General features: G+C 33.7%; 2 protein-coding genes across 2 annotated transcripts; one reads left to right on the top strand and one right to left on the bottom strand.

Annotated features, from left to right (window-relative positions):
• The first annotated feature begins 229 nt into the window (after positions 1 to 229).
• LOC120082100 (protein BTR1) lies at positions 230 to 8,648 on the top strand. The gene is made up of 9 exons (XM_039037327.1): positions 230 to 489; positions 1,606 to 1,844; positions 1,926 to 2,032; positions 5,068 to 5,261; positions 6,398 to 6,462; positions 6,947 to 7,042; positions 7,173 to 7,234; positions 8,015 to 8,099; positions 8,204 to 8,648. Exons 1-9 carry the CDS (start codon positions 405 to 407, stop codon positions 8,216 to 8,218), a joined length of 948 nt encoding a protein of 315 aa, XP_038893255.1. The 5' UTR covers positions 230 to 404; the 3' UTR covers positions 8,219 to 8,648.
• A 923-nt stretch (positions 8,649 to 9,571) lies between these two features.
• Positions 9,572 to 9,955, bottom strand: LOC120081044 (glycine-rich cell wall structural protein 2-like). Its single transcript, XM_039035722.1, has one exon. The coding sequence runs from the start codon at positions 9,953 to 9,955 to the stop codon at positions 9,572 to 9,574; it is 384 nt and encodes a 127-aa protein (XP_038891650.1).
• Between the last annotated feature and the right edge of the window lie 3,039 nt (positions 9,956 to 12,994).

Consider the following 12,994-nt stretch of genomic DNA (forward strand, 5'->3'; position numbering starts at 1 on the left):
TTGGGGATAGAGGGTTGGTAGTTGGGGCTGACTTTCTCTACTCCCACAGCTCACAATTCTCTTCTAAAGTCCAGCCCCAAATGCCCCAATATATAATTTTTTTTCTTATTATTTTTTCAAAAATAATTACATAATAATAAAAAAGAAAAATACAAATTGCTTTTTTTTTTTGAGACGATCCTTCGATAAATAAATAAATACCCAAAAGAAAATAATAATAATAATAATAAAAATATAACTGCATCTTCAACTCGAGCTTCCATTTTGGCTTTGGTGCTGAACGAGTCGAGTTTTTGCGAGCGCTCTGCCACACCCAATTCCCCATTTCTCAACTGCTTTGCAACTCTCTCTAGCCGCCGCCGCCGCCGCCGTCGTCGTCTCCGTCGTCGTCGTGAAGAAGGATAATGGAGTCCACCGAGTCTTCATACGTCTCGTCTCCGGAGGCTCCTGCGAAGCGATCTCCACCGCCGCCAAAATCTCCAAACTCGGGTATCTGATCTGATTTCAATCGATTTTTTACTCTCATTTTCAACAATTTAATCCCTACTCTCACTGTTTTGTATGATTTTTTTTTTTTTTGTATGCTTGGTGTTGTTCATGTATGTGAGTGTTTTTGTTTCAGATCGGTTTGTTTGAGGAATGATGCAATTGCGTGTTTCTTTTTTTGTTTTTGTTTTTGTTTGTTTTACCTTCTTATTTTTCTCCTTTTGTTTTGAATTTAAACCCTAGCTTTAGGCGTTTTGTTTGATTTATTTGTGACGGCGGAGGGAATGAGAAATCGTGCAATTTCGTCCTCCAATGGCCTGGACTCCTGTTTCTTCGTCTGGAAAGCTTAGAAAATGAGAGCGTGGCTTCAGGAAGGGTATTTTTGTTTTTGGTGTGGGGGAAGGATTTGTCTATGGAGATTTATCACAGTTGACCGAATGGTTTGGGAAGCAGTTGTCATTTTATTGAAGTGCCACTGCCACCGACTCACCCGTCTGTTGCCAAGTACCGCACTGCGTCTCCTGATGTGTGTCGTAATTGTCAAAAGTTCGGTATCTTTGGTGATTGGACAGCGAGTAGAAAAATGAGTAGTCTCAAGTTTGTTCAAGCAGAGCATTCTAACTCTCTTTCGACCATTGGTTCTTCTATAATTTCAAGAAGGCAGCTGAATGTTGAATGCTATTTGGTCGTAACAAACCTTTTTTTTTTTTCGTGTATTTTTCATTTTAATTCTTGAAATTGCTCCAATGAGTATATGTGCGTCAATTTCTTCTAATAGGGATTGGAATGAAGATAAAACCTTTCATCAATTCTTTTTCAACATTGATGTTTATCATTTTGTCTTTTGGCAAAAACGCAGTAAAGGGATTTATAAGTGACGTTCTTTATTACAATTTACACTGGTAATGTGTAGGTTTCTTTATGATATATGACTATGATTTATATCAAAGACTTTCGTTCTGTCACATTTTCAACCTTCTTGATTACGTTTTGAATAAGATCTCTATAATCTATATACTTTTCCAATTGATAGTACATTGTGCCTGAACAATTTTGTGGTTAAATGTTTCCGTTTCTGCCTGTGGATATTGTCTTACTCATCAGAATTGCTATTGTCAGATAATATGGAAAAGGCTACATACATAAGGTTTCTTGTATCGAATGCTGCGGCTGGTTCTGTAATTGGGAAAGGTGGTTCAACAATTAATGATTTCCAGTCACAGTCTGGTGCACGAATCCAATTGTCAAGGAATCATGAATTTTTTCCTGGAACCACTGATAGGATCATTATGGTATCTGGATCAATTAATGAAATATTGAAGGCCATGGAACTCGTTCTTGCTAAGTTGTTGAGTGAGGTAATCTCTATGCAGTTCAAGTTCACCCTAGAATTAACTGTTCTATTATTTGTGATTGATTAAAATTTTGTTTACTGGTAGCTTCATGCTGAAGAAGGAGATGATGTTGAACCAAGAACAAAAGTGAGACTAATTGTTCCCCATAGTTCATGTGGAGCTATAATTGGCAAAGGAGGATCCACTATAAAGTATGATGCCGATATTTCTTCTATTACCATTTTATTGGCTACTAATTGCTTTATAATTTATTAACTTACACAATTTATTATCATTTTTAATTTGGTTAAATTACAAGTTTAGTTGAACTTTTAGGATTGTTTATAGTAATAGGTTCCCAAGATTTAAAAAGTATCTAACTGTTCCATAAACTTTTAATTATGAGTTTAACAAGTCCATAGATTTTCAATTTTGTGCCTTTAGGTTTGCGAATTTTAAAGAATGTCAAATAGGTGCTTTGCCCTTTGGGCACAAAATGGAAGTTCAGGATCCTATTAGACACAAAATTGAAAGTTTAAGGACCAATTAAACACAAAATTGAAATTTTGGGGCTTATTAAACAACTTTTTAAATTCTAAGGACCTATTAGACATAATCTCGAAAGTTTATGGAGTAAAGTTTACCTTTTGATTTTAAGGTTTTACATGTATGTGTGTAGATATATGTATTATAAAGCAGAAAATAAATAATAGCTAAGTGAACATTTTTCTCAAGACACCTGGAAAGTATTTTCTTTCTATATTTGTATTAAAGGTTCACTTTCCTTGTGAAGATTGTTAAAGAACCGTGGCTTGTTTATCTAGGAGTTTTTCCTTTTAACACTATGTCTTGTCTATATAAGAAACTTTGTAGAATTCAGATTTAGATCCTACTATGCTTGTTCTTATTTACAGCTTTTACTGAAAACGAGGTACACATTCTCATCATAAGCCATTGCTTTCACATTCATGTCCAGGAAGAAAGTACCACCTGATAGAATCGTGCTATTTTCTATTTGGAATCCGCATAATTTTTAAACCTTCTAGACAAGGTTGTATAATCTTATATAGACCAGATTCTATTCAAGTAAGGTCACTATTTTGTTCTTGTTTTTCTTTTTTAAGAAATGAAGTCATATTAAGAGAAAAAGAGGGGAGAATATATCCCAGGGGCGGGAGGTAGAGTGGACCTCCTCCCAAAAGAAACTAAAGAAAGCTTTCCAACTGTTTAAAGATTGCAGAAGGATTGTAATTTTCAAAAAATATTATTAAAAGGAAAACTCCACCAAAAAGTGGGAAGCTATACACTTCTACAGAAAGACCTGAAAACGGAGGACGTATCTTTGAAGGTTCTCTAGTTTCTTTCCAGCCAATATTTACCTTTTTGAATAACTTTGACCTTGAGAAAAATTCGAGGAGCCAACCATCAATCGTCTTTGGCAAACGGCCATCCACACCAAAGATGTTCATAAGGGAATTCCACCCAGTGACAACAAAGGAGGAGTGGAGAAACAGATGATCGAAGTATTTAGACCTAGGGCTGAGGAAAACTGAGCCTGACTTTTACAATTTCTTTGAACCCAATCTTGAGTATTTAAACCTCTATTGACCAAAGACAACAAAGTGACTGCATAATGTGTTCATTTTTATCAACTCATAAATGGTGCATGTTAGATGTTGATATTTCCTCACAGGAAGCAAGTAATGGTGCTGTAACACTGTTGTATAACGATTTCAGAAATACTGCAAGTAACTTTTGATTTGGATAATAAAATGGATTACCTTAGATTTTCAGATCATGGTTAAAGAGTAAATTTTTATATCAGAGTAAGTGTTATGCTAGTGAAGTTAAAAGATATATATGGGGAGAGAGAATACTCAGAAATAGATGATCTCCGCTTGTTGAGATTCGAGATTTGAGGATGGAATAGAAGTTTAAAGGGTGAAAATAACTATTTCCTCTAAGATGGTAATGAAATGGTCTTGTCTATTTCTTTCCTTTCACCCATTGATTCGATGAGTATCCATCTCCTACACATACGGGATATGCATAAAATGATTCCACTTTACTTAATTCAGGAAAATGAAAGTTCCAGAATTTTATGAAGAAAATTTGTCGCATCGGATAATTGACCAGTATATAAATGAGAAAAAGAAGAGCGAAAAGAAGAAAAGTAATGGGGAGAGTTACCATAACAAGGGGAATCTGAAATTTACACATATAATGGTTTATTACTCTGTCACCTTCTTTCTTTGGCTAGAAGGTGACCTATCCTTTACCTTTTGAGAGCATCAAACAATCATTCAATTGTCTTCCTATTCAGTTTGAAATTTTTGCCAAATGTTTGGTAATTTCTTAATGATTGTTTTCATCTTTAACTACCATGAGTTGGCCAAGTGGTAAACTAAAAAAATCCAGGTAAATAATAAAAGACTTGGAAGGAATGAGTTCAAGCCATGGTGGCTATATTCCAAGGATTTAATTATTTCAATATCTGACGAGTTACCTTTGCAACTAAATGTTGGTGGATCAGATGGTTATCATGTGAGAATGGTCAAGTTATGTGCATGCTAGCCCAAACGTTCATCGTTCATGGATATAAAGAAAAATGTTTGCATCTTTGTCTTGCCCAGTGGCTTCTTCTTTATCATTTTTCATTTGTGCACAATCATGTATTTGAATTCCAAATTTCATAATTTTTATGAGGGAAGTTTATGATTTTTGTGTGAACAAAATATCATTTGATATTTGGAGTGACAGGCCAACTTTTGCTGTTGCTGAAGTTTTGAGCCTTTTGAAATATCTGATCATCATACTCCCAGAAGACAAAATTCTCCTTACTTCATGTGGTGGTTATTAGTCTTTGATGACATTTTTCATCTCATATATTTCTTTTGCAATCTTTATTTTTAAAACTTGTCAGCTATTATTATTATTTTTGATAAAAAACAGAACTTGTCAGCTGTTACTGGTTTGGTCAAATTCCAATGATCTTTGGTGTTCCTTGATTTGTTTTGTATCTATGCCTCCTTTGTAATTAACGTAAGTACGGTCAATTCCTTGCGAACTCCCAATGGAGGTACATTGTTAGGATATATCTTGAGGTAACTTTTCATCAAATCGATTGAAGATCAGTCCTATTGAAAACTTGTATCCTGTTATTTATGGTTGCCAACCTCAAAAATACCATAAAAGTGCTTTTTCCCCCCTATTTTTTGGATGCTTACATACTTCTACGATTATCCAGGTCATTCATTGAAGATTCTCAAGCTGGCATTAAGATATCCCCCCAGGATAATAACTATATGGGATCCACTGATAGGCTGGTGACGCTGTCTGGAACCATAGAAGAACAGATGCGAGCTACTGACTTAATTGTCTCAAAGCTTTCTGAAGACCCACATTACACCCAGTCAATGAATTATCCATTTTCATATCCGAGTAGGTCTTTGTTAAGGTTTTCTATTTCATTGTGGTATCATATTATTCCCAACAAAATCTATTAAATGGTGACTTGCATTTCGTGGTTCACAAAATGTTCATCTTATTTGGGGCACTTTCTTTCATCTGCTATATGCGATGCTGTTGCCTTATCTTGGTTTATGACGTGAGTAATTTATGTTTTATGCAAATCAACAAGTAGTGTATTTATAGGTTTAAATCACAGCATATGGTATGTTAGAAGAAATGTATTGTTCGGCCTTTTCAGTAAAGAAAACCAACTTGTCCTTGTTATGAGTGGTCAAGTAATAAGAAATGTCCGATAGATACTGCTAAATGCTACTCTTTTTTTTCTTTTTCTTTTTTTTTTGCATTCCATCATTTATTTCCAATCTCGTTCATTATCTTTTTTTCTCCAACTGGAAATATAATTATTGGAATGTCAAATTGTAAAAGTTTGATGTAGTATAAATATGGAATTCTGAAGTTAAATACAACTCAAGGAGTTCATTTTAGGCTTATACTTTTGAGTTTTGAGGAACTTCAGTGTTCATAGATTTGGGTCAAAAAAGAGCTGGGATAGTAGTTCATGACCTTTTGGATTCATTCACGAATTTGAAGTGCAGCAAACCTTTCAAGTTTCTAACCTACCACGTATACCAGACTAGAGCCAATGGTAAAGTCTGGTTTCTATTATGAAATGATGGCGGGTCAATATGTATTATTGTTATACATTTTATTTTTTGGGGTGGGGTTGGGGGTTTACTTGTTACAGAGAGCTCATAGTTACAAAAATTATCTAAAGAATTCCTAGGAGGAAATGGAAGCACTGTACACCCAAACAAGCCGCACTTCTGATTCAATTGCTGAAGTTGGTGTATCAGCTTATGAACTACGAAGGGAGCTGATTACAGAGTATTGTGTTGTCCTAAGATTTAAGGCAATTGTTGAGAGGTCCAAGTCCTCTTGTCTCAAAGAGAGAGAGAGAGAGAGAGAGAGAGGTCCAAGTCGAACTGAAGGAAAATATTTGTACTTAAGAAAAGAAAGGAAAAGATGAATGAATAGTTTTCCCACTTGTAAATTCTTTCTGTTTTTGTTATTTTCCTTATTTAATCTTTTACTTGCTTTTGCTACAGCCTCATACAATGCTATGAACTATGGATCCAACGGAGGAACTGGAGGGAGGTTTCAAAACAACAAGGTTTGTCCATCAACTGTAGCTTTGCTATCACTACTACTGCTGTCAAAATGAGTGATCTCTGGAAATAACTGGTTTGGTGTTTTTATCCACACACACACACACACACAAAAAAAAAAAAAAAAAAAGAGAAATAATTAACAAATATTGTCTGAACAACATTGCCATGCCATGCGTAATATTAACTAATATGGTTGATATTGACGGTAAAACAACTGAAATCCCAACAACGTGATGCTTCTATTATTTAATGAATTTCATGCATTTAAGAATTTCAACCCCTCTCTGAGGACTTCAAAGAATCTAGATACTGGTTTTCTCTTTTAACAACTATTTTTCTCCCGCCCTCCTCCTAACTGCTGAAAAAAAATGTTAACAAACTGCATAAAATTGGGACTTTATGCAATTGCATATATATATTGGATATTTTTATCCTCCTCTGTGACTATATGATATTGCTGACATAAGATCTTCTGAAATTGTCCAGGAGGAACGGAATAACTCCTTGACTATTGGCGTTTCAGACGGCCACATCGGATTAGTTGTTGGTCGTGGTGGAAGAAACATACTGGAAATTAGTCAGGTTTCAACACCTCCACCTCCAACACTTCCTGTTTTCGTTCCGTGCATGTGGTTGATAACATCCAGGTCCACAAATGTAAACTCCATAAGTTATATTACTTCTTTACATTCAAAAGCTTTTCTTATTACAGGCAAGTGGAGCCAGAATTAAGATATCTGATAGGGGAGATTTCATGTCCGGAACCACTGACAGGTACAGAATTTCTTTTGGTATATTTCCTCACTTTAATACTGTGGGTCTGCTAGTTCTTCATGGTAATGGTTGCATAGTTAATGGGGGAAAGAAATAACATGATATTTTTTAGAAGGGTTGAAAAGACCCGCAGAGGAGTTTTGGTCCCTTGTCAAATATCACGCCTGTCCTTGGGTCTCGTATGTAAAATTTTGTATTAATTATCCATTAGGTCTTATCTTTGTTTAACTGGACCCCCTTTTTAGGTTAACATCCTTGTGGTATTTTTTCCGGGTTAAATTATAAGTTTATGGGCTGTTTGGACAACCAACTTATTAAGTTAGTGGAAACAACTTCAATAGTAAACACTATTGAACTTGCACATTTATAGAGTAATTCCATCTTTGGTTTTTTTTTTTTTTTTTTTTTAATATATTTCACATTACCAAAGAACTCCATCTTCCTCTCTATTTCTACTTCTACTTTTCACATCTGCGCTAAGTAACTCCATCTTACTTCTTAATCTACTTTTCACGACTATCGAGAAACTCTTATAACTCTAAGTCCCCACATACAAAGTTACTTTACTAACTCCAACATTAATCTTAACCCTACGACTTTTTAGCTGGCCCCCTTAATCTTTGAACTTTAGAAAATGTAAAATAAGTCTTTGAACTTTTAGTTTTGTGTCTAATAAGTTTTTTTATAAATTTGAAAATTGTAAAAATTCAAGTTCAAACATTGAATTTGTAATTTTGAAAGTTTTACTCTATGCATACTTTCTTTGTCCATACTTTGCAGGAAAGTAACAATTACAGGGTCACAAAGGGCAATCCGTGCCGCTGAATCAATGATTCTACAGAAAGTAGCATATGCTTCAGAGAGGGTTAGCCTTTAAAATCCATTTAACGATGCTTTCTTTCGAAAAATTTTCGTTCATTACAATTCTCTTACGCAATGTAGCATACTTTTCTTATCGAATCGATGCAGGTTCTAGCACAGTGATAGAATGGCGAAAGATCTGAATGTTTGTAGTAGAAGCAAGGCCGGGAGATTTTCATTTTTACTATTGAGGGGAGAGAGTATGTTGATGGCAATGGAGCGGAGAAATAGAATTCAGATTTCATGAAGCGTCGAGAAGATATGCCATCATTTGATTGAGCCAAATAGAAAGATTAGCAGTTTCAAATTTGTTTATACAATTGTAGCCTTGAATTTGTTTTTATATTTATGTTTGAGTTTTTATCTTTATTAAATTGTTTGAACATGCCTTCTCTTCAAAACAGATTGTAGCTTTTTAGGATGTCCTTATTTTGATTTATTGGTGAATTCTTTAGTCTTGAGTTGTTTTTTTTCTTTACTTTGGGGTTTTCTGAGGATTTTGGTTCTTGTATGTGCTGTGTTAACAATAATCATATATGCATATACCTTCCAAGTGGGCTTCTGGGCCTGATTTTGGGCCTCATGAATTTGAGCCCAACTTTAGGAGTCGTTTTTTATTAACGGGGGGAGCTTCTAATTTTCCTCCCAATTTTTTAAAAAATTAATTGCTTGTGTGTGGTTGTATATATGAATTTCACCCCATCCATCAAATTTTTTTCTCAATACCATATTCATTTAATTAATAGTTATGTAGATAAAATTCTTATTATCATTTACGGGTGGATAGCTTAAGGCATCGTTTCTAATTTTTTTTTTTTTTTTAATATATTGTTTAATTTCAATCAGATTAAACAGCCTTGTTGAGAAAATGTGAGTTTTTGACATGTTGAAAGGGAGTGTCGGTTTTTAGTTTTAAGACTAGTGAAATGAAAACCTCAACATATATGGTTTCATGTCCGAACGTGTGAACGTGAACATTGCCATTCATAGAAGGTAAAAAAATCACAGATTATAATTCATTAAAGGATAATTCTTGGTGTATTTTAAGATGTATTTATCTATATGTTTTTCCTCTCATCACTTATACTAACAAATAATTAAAAATAAAAAAATAAAAGAAATTTTTTGAAATATTATAATTAAACAACTTAGTAGGATGAAAAAAATAGAAGATGCTTGAGATGCATGTAAGTATTTTCCTTTGTTAAATTGTATTTTGATGAAGAAAAGGTCGAGCACTTTATTCATATAGAAGAATGAAGATTTGGTAATAATTGGAAACAACACCCCAAATTTTAATATCATGCTTCTGAGTAGAAGTTGCCATTACACTTTATTTCAATTGCTTTCAAAGATAAATTCATTTGTAGGTATCATCGAATTATATTCATGGTGATTCTTCATCCCCACCTCCTCCATATCCCGACCCATATCCAGAACCGTACCCAGACCCTCCACCCTGTCTCTTATACACATCTAGATGTGTATAAGAGACAGCCCGTACCCTGACCCACTTCCCGATCCAAACCCACGCCCATACCCGGCTCCATTTGCGCCACCACCACCGCCGCCGCCTCCACCTCCTCCTCCACCTCCACCTCCACCACCACCATATGGTCCATAGCCTTCATCTCCATATCTAGAGTAGCCATCATCGCCATATCCCGAACCATAACCCGAGCCATACCCCGAACCATATCCCGAACCCGACCAAGGCCCCGAACCTTCTCCGCCACCTCCACCGCCACCACTACCACCTCCTCCACCACCTCCATAGCCTCTGAAGAACCTAGCAGCAAGAGTGAAGTCCACCATTAACAAAACAAAGAGCACCAAACCAACCGCCCTGGTGGTGGCCATTGATGATTATAAATAACAATGTGGAGAGAAAATCAAAGCTTGGACGTAGCCACAGGTTGTTTTTGTTTTTGTTTTTATTTGAGAATATGAAGAAAGGGAAGTGGTAATTGGGATGCTTTACGTAAACTTGTTGTAATGCATTGAAAGAAAAGGGTTGGTTTTTGATGCGTGGAATTGGTGGGCTTTAGGAGCCCCTTATTTATAAGCATGCAAAGGTTATGTGTGTTACAATATAATTCTAGTAGCTTCTTTTGTCACTTTGAAGTATGATTTTTAGTGGAGTTGGTGGCTGTATGGTGGTCATCATATTGGAGGTAGTGCCCTTCCTACTCTCTTTCTTCTTCTCTCTCCCCAAATTATTCCTTTTCTCACCCCAATTATTCCATCAAGTCATCACAATATAGTTCGCAGAAGTTTATATATATATATATATATTTTTTTTTATTATTACAAACATGTCAATTTTTTAAGAGAAATTTTCACCAATAAAAAAAATTCCAAACTATTTACAAAAATAACAAAAAAACACTCACAAACTTCTATCAACGTCTATCACTAATAAAAAAAATATTGATAGACTTTTATCAATGTCTATCACATAGTATCAATAATAGACTTTTATTAGTTTCTATCATTGGCAGATATTGATAGACGTCTATCAACCTCTATGAGTTTCTACCAAAGAAGATTAAACTTTGAAATTTTATGTGAATAATTTTTCTTATTTTTCTATTTTTGAAAATCCCCAATTTTTTAATTTACATCCAACTATTATTATGGATAATTATATGTTAAATCACTAATTGATTTAAAAACTTAAGCCGATAGATTATGGTTCCTATATAGCTTGAAGACTCATAGAAGCCTCAATCAGTGAAAATTTAATATTAATTTGAGAGGAAATGACATTATAGGAGTATGAGCATAGAATCTTCTACTTTGATTCCATGTTAAATCGATAATGGGTTATGGTAAATTTAATTATATGAACATTTTAACAATATATTATAGCAATTTTATTGAATAATTTCTCTCTTCCTACATTTTTCTCATATAAAAAAGTGCATTTTTTTGCTCTACTTTTGTCTTTCATTACAAAAGTTATTTCTTTAAAGAGAGATGTGATATAGAGACTTTGTGGTTTGTGTTCATACGTTGAAAAGATAATATATTAAAGAAAGTTCTTTCATTCCATTGAGATTCATGTGCATACCATTACTATTCTTTTTGTGCATGTAAGTTCTTTCCCGGTGAAGTTTGGTAAGATTTTTTTAATTTTGGAGTTGTAAATTTGAAGTTATTTGGGGACTTATGAACTCCAATTTATTGATCTATGGGTTATATGAGATTAGACGAGTTTATGAGGGAAATTCATTAGGGTTGTTTTGATTGTTTGGTTACTTCAACTAAAAATACTTGATGTCACGTATCTTTGTGCAACCCAATCTATTGTCAAATAAAAGTTTGTCATGTGATAATTTTTTTTAAAAAAAAAGATATTTTTTTTTTTTTTTTGTGTGCATAAAAGAAAGAGATGCATGACATTAGGTGCAATTACACCTAATCATTGTCTTACTTTAATTTGTCCGAGTTGAGGTTTTATTTTCTAATATAATAATTTGAAGTATGGATTCGGATCTTTGACCTCCTGTTATTATATATCCACATTGAAATTAAATACTAAACAAATAAATGTACATTAGTTAAATTATTTCTCTCCCCGAAATTAAAATAATGGATGAAAATTTATTAGAGAAATCCACCCTTTATATAATTGGTAGTATGAGAAAAAAAAAACAACAAAAGTATTTCGAATATCTTATAGTTATTAAAACGTATGTTCATTTTGAAATTTGTATTCAATGTAGCAACCTTATTCAATAGTTTTTCGAGATCAACATTAATGACATTTTAGACTCAAAATGAAAAATTCAAAGACATATTAGAGGCCTATTAGATAAAAGGAAAGAAATCAAAGTGACCTTAGTTCAATGATAATTAACATGATCTGACTCGCTAAAAGTTAAAGGTCGATTTCCATCACCAAAATTGACAGTGACGGATCCAAGATTTTATGCAAGAGGCACAAGTTCATATAAATATAACTTTAGATGTATTCATATAATATTCAAATCATATATATGGTATCGCCAAACGATCATAACTAACTGACATACGGACAGTGGGAGATCAAGAATTTCATGTTAGGGAGAACAACTTTATATAAGATTAAAATTTTAGCACATTAACGTAAAAAATTGTATCATAATAACTAGTTGATATATGGACAGTGGACTATAAAAATATGACCATTGACATGATTAGCGTGTTTAATATGTAGTACCGGACATTTAAAAAAAATAAAATAAAGTAACCATTGACTACAAAATTGAAATTATGAGATTCAATTAGAAATAGAAATAATTGTTTGTCTAATACAACCATTAAATTTTTTAATAATTTGTGAGACTTTTAGGGGATGTTTGATAAATGGGTATGAGTTGAGTTGAGTTGGGTGGGTATTTATTACCCATGTTTGTTAAGCCCATAAAGAAAACCTATGGATTATTAAAACCCTTTTTTATCCACTTAAAACTCTCCTTTTTTATCCCCTCAAAACTAGAACCTTTTATATTAATATGATTGTTTTCAAAACTTATTATATTAGAGAAATATTAGACCTTTTATATTAGAAAAATATTGTTGTTTTGCTAGAAGTCGAGGGTTGAGGATTGGATTAATGTAAAGGTCGAACGTTGAGAACTCGATAAACAAAGAAAAACTTAGTAACAATGTGTATTAGGGTTGTCGTAGGTTGAAGTTTCGACATACATAACTCGACAAACAAAAAAAACTTGGAAACAATATGTATAAAGGGTTGTACATAAGTCGAAACTTCAACCCTGTATAAGTGAAATCTCGCTAATTTTGTGATGAGGATCTCGCTCTAGAAGGAAATCTCGCTAGAAATGTGGGCTGAATCTCACTAATTTTGTGATGAGGATCTCGCTCTAGAAGGAAATCTCGCTAGAAATGTCA

The sequence above is a fragment of the Benincasa hispida genome, chromosome 7 (assembly GCF_009727055.1).
Source record: "Benincasa hispida cultivar B227 chromosome 7, ASM972705v1, whole genome shotgun sequence".
In the NCBI taxonomy this organism is placed as follows: Eukaryota; Viridiplantae; Streptophyta; class Magnoliopsida; order Cucurbitales; family Cucurbitaceae; genus Benincasa; species Benincasa hispida.

Bases quoted from the DNA above. Each gene is read 5' to 3' on its own strand.
- LOC120082100 (XM_039037327.1), top strand. From the start codon at position 405: ATGGAGTCCACCGAGTCTTCATACGTCTCGTCTCCGGAGGCTCCTGCG. The intron at 1,845-1,925 runs GTAATCTCTATG...GTTTACTGGTAG, and splicing joins TTGCTAAGTTGTTGAGTGAG to CTTCATGCTGAAGAAGGAGA. The intron at 5,262-6,397 runs GTAGGTCTTTGT...CTTTTGCTACAG, and splicing joins TTATCCATTTTCATATCCGA to CCTCATACAATGCTATGAAC.
- LOC120081044 (XM_039035722.1), bottom strand. From the start codon at position 9,955: ATGGCCACCACCAGGGCGGTTGGTTTGGTGCTCTTTGTTTTGTTAATG.